At 38.5% G+C, this 5,514-nt stretch overlaps 3 protein-coding genes across 6 annotated transcripts in view; 1 reads left to right on the top strand and 2 right to left on the bottom strand.

Annotated features, from left to right (window-relative positions):
- The window catches only part of LOC113203261 (uncharacterized), a 47,334-nt gene extending 46,068 nt beyond the window's left edge, over window positions 1–1,266 (top strand). For both annotated transcript variants that reach the window (XM_052266603.1, XM_026417845.2), the window contains exons 2-3: window positions 281–423; window positions 662–1,266. In XM_052266603.1, the coding sequence (XP_052122563.1) occupies window positions 281–423; window positions 662–784 (266 nt within the window). In that variant the 3' untranslated portion in view covers window positions 785–1,266. The remainder of the gene's footprint in view (window positions 1–280; window positions 424–661) is intronic.
- The window catches only part of LOC113203260 (uncharacterized), a 61,235-nt gene that overhangs the window by 4,337 nt on the left and 51,384 nt on the right, over window positions 1–5,514 (bottom strand). The window lies entirely within an intron of this gene.
- On the bottom strand, window positions 1,027–4,899 carry LOC113203259 (translation initiation factor IF-2, mitochondrial). Of its 2 annotated transcripts, none has more exons than XM_026417842.2 (15): window positions 4,747–4,899; window positions 4,250–4,421; window positions 4,039–4,147; window positions 3,782–3,962; window positions 3,535–3,695; window positions 3,275–3,451; window positions 3,147–3,196; window positions 2,854–3,068; window positions 2,544–2,748; window positions 2,331–2,435; window positions 2,137–2,251; window positions 1,914–2,051; window positions 1,649–1,813; window positions 1,436–1,576; window positions 1,027–1,356 (listed from the first exon to the last, which is right to left on the bottom strand). In XM_026417842.2, exons 1-15 carry the CDS (start codon window positions 4,806–4,808, stop codon window positions 1,184–1,186), a joined length of 2,169 nt encoding a protein of 722 aa, XP_026273627.1. In that variant the 5' UTR covers window positions 4,809–4,899; the 3' UTR covers window positions 1,027–1,183. The 2 variants fall into 2 exon arrangements, with proteins under 2 accessions (XP_026273627.1, XP_052122561.1); XM_052266601.1 differs by lacking the exon at window positions 4,747–4,899 and adding an exon at window positions 4,614–4,735.

The following is a 5,514-nucleotide window of genomic DNA, read 5'->3' as shown; positions in this document are numbered from 1 at the left end:
CCCCCCAACCCACCCCGGGCCCTCAGTTCATCCTCCGCTCCATAAAGTCGGGTCATCACATTCTTTCCTCAAGATTTATCCCTCGCTCGGCCTGCACAGCACTTGGCATGCCGGCGGCGGCGCTCCGGAATGGGAAGGCGCGGGCGAGGACCCCATGCTGACGCGTGTCCTCGCCGAGGTCCTCGCGGGCCTGTTCGTGTCCCGGCGCGGGTCGGCCTGCCGGGGCAAAAGGGGCCTCTCTTCCGGGTGCTGACGGCCTGCTTGGTTTGGGGTGTTGCAGATGGCACCCGGCGAATGTTGGGCCTCCTCGTCGCCCTCGTCCTGGCGCTGGCCCAGCTCGCGCCCTCGGACGCCAAGCCAGCGCACGCCGTGCAGATGGACGCCATCGACACGTGCCTCTTCACCTGCGACGCGTGCTACAAGGTGGGCGTGGCTCCTCGACCACACAATGCTAAGTGGTCGTACCAATGCAGCTACATGACCAGGGGGGGGGGGGGGGGGACACAAATATAATGGGGTCTCTATGGGTTCCAATGAAGTCCTTACTCTTTTGCGACTCAATTATATTTGCACCCCCTCCCCCACAAAAAAAGTCACGTAGTATTGGAACGACCCCTAAGTGCGTTTCTGGTAATGTGTGATTGTGCTCATCGTTTTGCAGGGAGAGGCTCTGCTGGCCTGCGCAAACACCTGTCTCCAGGTCGACGGTCAAATGATGGGGACGGCATGGCAGCAAACTTGTCCCTACTTCAGGAAGAAGCCTTTATTCATGGATATCTTTTAGTCTGATCCCACCATCAATTTCTCTTTTTCTTCCCACTGTACAAGTCTGTTTAGAGGCACAGTCCAGATATGTTCTTCATATTTTCTTCTTGCCAGGTCTTTCATGGTTGCCTTCAGAAACTGTGTAGATAAATATAATTAGAAATAGTTCTAAAGGCAACAAGCAAAAGTTTGCAATCTACCGTAGATACTTTCACCAAGTTTTGTTGTTGATTACATGAACAGAAATAAAATAAATAAACATTGAAAGATCTGTACTGTAAATTTGTATTTAAAGATTAGTTTTAGAAAATGACTTTGTATAATTTTATTCAGACATATAGTGTTTCACTTCCAACTCAGCAAAGTCTACTTAAAAAAAATTTGTCTTAATATTTGGTCTACAAAAAATACTTCTGGTTTAAAATCCTGGGTCCCAATCAACTTTCTTTTGTACTTGTAATGGTTTGTAGCAAACAATAATATCTCCTAACTGAACTGGAATAGATGCGTCATTTAACATCAAACCACACTCAGTTCCACTTTTCATTGAGTTTACTTCGTTTTTCAGATGACGTAAAGATGCTATGGTTCCTAGGAAAAAAAGGAAAAAATTAAATGAGCTTCATAAAAAACATCAGATAATTTATAACAACAGAGAACAAAGTCTTACCATCGTACAAAATTGTTTCCCCTCTGACTAGTTTAACTCTATCTGATTTGCTAAGTTCGCCCTTTGTGACTCTGAGTCCAGCAACAACAAATTTTTTCCTCTTTTCAGTTACATCAAATTGTTGAATAACATCTGCTTCTCCTACAAAGGAACAAAAACATTAACATGGTGTGAAGTTAGATAAATAAATTTGTGTTTAATGAACCTACATACCCGTAATTTGTTCCTCTTCTTCAACCGGCATTTTCACAGCTAATTCTTTTTTAATGTCATCAACTAAATGGTAAATTACATTCATTTGCCTCACTGATACACCTTTCTTTCTTGCTTCATTTTTCAACTCTGGTGAAATTTTGACATTGAAGCAGTAAATAATAGCTTTTTAAAAAAATAACATTGAAAACCATTAGATATCACACAAGGAAAACAAAAAATTGAAACAATACTGAGTGGATAGAATGAAATTAATTAAGATTACCCTTGAATAATAATGCTGCTTCTATATCACTAGGAGATAATTCTCCGACTCCAAAGTGAACAACATCAAGGGGCACATCCGAATTGTCATATGTTTCTAGGACATCCAGAATAGCCTCTACAGATCCATCAACGTCACCTGATGGATAAACACATTTCAGACTAAACACTTGTACAGGTACAAGATCAACTCAAACTCATAGATAATAAAATGCTACACTTGCCTTTAATGATAACTTTTACCCGAGGGGTGGTGTCTTCTACCCATAACTTTTCTCTTTTCTCCTTCAAAAAGTGAAGGCCTTGTTCAGCCGCTCTTCTTCTTCTTTCATTATGTGCCTGTCAATAAATAAATTGGTAATGGTACTGACACTTTAAAAAAAAACAAGCGACGCAAAGAGTAAAATATTGGACATACCTTCTTGTGCTCTGCTTGTTTTTCTGAAATAACACTTTGGTCAGCAATGCCCTTGTTTTCAATTTCTTTAGATTTACGATAGCTAACCACTTGTTGAGCTTTTTTCTATCAGCAAAACGGAAAGAGAAAACAGGCATACAATAATTGATGAACGTAGAGGTACATGTAATGTGAAATACCTTTATTTGCACACAACCAAGTATCAACACATACCTCAGACTCAACTTCTAATAAAATTTCTCCTGCCGCTGGTAGTTCTTTCCAGCCCATCATTTCAACTGGAGTGGATGGTGGGGCCTTAGAAATTTGTTTCCCTAATTCATCAAACATTAGCCGTACTTTGGCATAAGCAGTGCCAGCCACTAGAATGGCACCTTTCCTCAGAGTTCCCCGCTGAACAATTGCTGTTGCCAGTTTACTGTGGAAATTTCATACTTTATAAGTAGTAAATTTTGACAATTTTCCTTTCAGGATTGAGAAATTTTGGAAACAAGTAAAACATAAGTAAGTAACAACAACTTACCCTTTATTTGGATCCTGACTTGATTCAACAATAACACCTTCAGCTAAACCGCCTGGATCACTTTGTAATCCCATAATTTCAGATTGAAGTATGATTGCTTCAACTAGAGTTTCTATGTTAGTTCCATTTAGAGCAGATATAGGAATAGCCTGAATATCACCTCCCATATTTTCTGTGTATATTTGGTGCTCGGCAAGCATCTCTTCAGTACGTTTCTGCAATTTAAGTCAACCAGTTAGCATAAAACCTATACAACATCAAATTTAGGTAGATTATTCGCATATTTAACTTACAATGTTAGCACTTGGTTTATCAATCTTGTTGATAGCTACAATAATCGGTGCTGCCAATTTCAAAACAAAAAAACAAATTACAGTACAGTTTTATAGTTAGTAAATTCAAAACAAAAAAATGCACACACCTTCTGCCTCTCTAGCCATTCGTATTGATTCTACAGTTTGTTCCATAACTCCATCATCAGCAGCAACAACAAGCACTACAATATCAGTCGCGTTAGCACCACGAGCACGCATTGAGGTAAAAGCAGCATGGCCAGGAGTGTCAATAAATGTCACTTTGTCATTTTCACCTAATTTCACTAGAACAGAGACAAGGAGTTGAAATTGATATAATGATAAAGATAAAGAAAAAACAAACTAAACAAGTCACACTGGCAATTACCTGAAAATGCGCCAATATGTTGTGTTATTCCTCCAAATTCGCCAGCTACAACATTGGCTTTGCGTAGGTAATCTAAAAGAGTTGTTTTACCATGATCTACATGTCCCATGATGGTTACAATTGGTGACCTTTTTACTAAGTCCTTTGGATCTGCTGGCGGTCTGATATTTTTAAAAATTAGATAGATATTGCTTTATATCGGTTATGATTAAACAAATCATTGAAGCATCATATTTGACCTACAAACCTTGGATATACATCAAGATCATGTGATGTTGATTCTTGAGTTTTAGAGGGAACAAGCAGGGGTGCTTTTCCCATGAACCTCACAGTATCCCGCAAAATGTCAAAGTTATTGATTAGATCTTTTTTACTCTTGTAGAAGTGACCCTCAGGTATATGGAGGTGAAGAATCTGAAGTAAATCCTCTGAACAGAAGAAGGTGAAGTTTTAAAAAATCACAGCGTAGGAGCTCTAAACAATAAAATGATGATTGCAACATACTTGTAGGTCTTCCAACTTGTTTCGCTAGCTCTTCTACAGACATGTTTCTCCAAACTTCCACTTTCTCTTTCTTTTTTTTGTCAAGCTTTTTGAGAAGAAATTCTCGCCTCTGAAATGAGACATGAAAATTATTATTCAATTAATATACAGAAAAAATACTTCAGCATACTATTCCACATTTGAAATATCTGAACAGGTGTACAACACATACCCAAGCTTCATCTTTTTTGGACGCTTCTTTGAAGCTAGTGGTGTGAATACAGGCTACTCCATTGGCAACAAACCTTGCACTTTTAGTGGGACATAAGATTCCCACCTTGACAAGTTTAAATTTACCTTGAAGTGTGATTGTATTATTGTTGTTTAGTCTGACACATTTATGTCTGAAAATTAGTACAAGAAATGTTAAAAAATGCAAGAATGCATATTTACATTTAACAAAAGCATCAGAAATAGGAGGAAATACAAATGTAAAAGTTTTTAGAGAATAAAGGTTAAATCAATCGAAATCATAGCATATTTAGGGTAAAAATACATGTTCTTTGAGTAGAAATTCATGACTCCTTTACACTAACTTTAATTTTGAGCCACAACGGTATCACGACACCTCTTTGGAGACAGTGTATTCTAAAACTAATAAAACCACAATCCTACTAAAATAATCATCCAGTCATGACATTTGCCATTTAAATTTTAAATTTATCGTACCTGCCACTCCGGAGCCCTAACCTCAATAAGGACGCCGCCATAGCTGCAGACGCCATTATCATCGACAGTCTCGAATCGGTGAGCGAGACGAACTTAGAAAAGGGTGGGAACTTTTGAGGTGGTCCGCCAAAATGACACGGTCATGTCTTGGTATCATGTTGCTATGGTCAAGTCAAAACCACATTCTGTGTATATTTCGCAAGTTTAAAAGGTGTCTTTGATGTGAGTAAAGATTGTGGGTGAAATAATGCTAGAGATATTTCAATAATAATTAAAATCATATATTCAATAATTCCTTACAATCTCTTGGCAAATGAATTAGTCACAGAACAATAAAGCGCACAGTAATTTTGAGGTGAGGGAATCAAATAAAAGAACATGGCTACGTCATATAAAACACTAGTCATTCTTAAGGGTGTCTTAATTATAAGAGGGCCTCTTGAAAGTTGAGCATTGTAGGGCTGTGCCTTTATTGATCTATCATACTGGTTTCCAAACCATCTGAAAACTTACATTAATTTGTAAAAGTACATCTCATGTGTCCTTCTAAATACTGTTAGATAATTACAGCATTCAAGAACTATAAATAGGCCTAAGGCAGTCAACGTGTTAGGTTTAAAGTAATGGCATGATACCGAGTTTAATGAGGCAAGCGACTCCCAGGCTACTAATTCTGACTACGTTTAGCTAGGAATCGACTGTCAGGTCAACAAAGTAATCGGTCCAGCACTTCTATAAATCTACTCACATCACACATAAATAATATTG

The sequence above is a fragment of the Frankliniella occidentalis genome, unplaced genomic scaffold (genome assembly GCF_000697945.3).
Source record: "Frankliniella occidentalis isolate FOCC.00 unplaced genomic scaffold, Focc_3.1 Scaffold41, whole genome shotgun sequence".
Lineage (NCBI taxonomy): Eukaryota > Metazoa > Arthropoda > Insecta > Thysanoptera > Thripidae > Frankliniella > Frankliniella occidentalis.
Note: the sequence above shows the minus strand (reverse complement) of the source record. Positions and strands in the feature narration are given on the sequence as shown.

What these genes read in the sequence shown, in the direction of transcription:
- LOC113203259 (XM_026417842.2), bottom strand. Translation starts at nt 4,808, where the DNA reads ATGATAATGGCGTCTGCAGCTATGGCGGCGTCCTTATTGAGGTTAGGG. An exon ending in AGAAGAGGAACAAATTACGG is followed by an intron (nt 1,577 to 1,648) that starts GTATGTAGGTTC and finishes GTTCCTTTGTAG; the next exon opens with GAGAAGCAGATGTTATTCAA. An exon ending in GGAAACAATTTTGTACGATG is followed by an intron (nt 1,357 to 1,435) that starts GTAAGACTTTGT and finishes TTTTTTTCCTAG; the next exon opens with GAACCATAGCATCTTTACGT.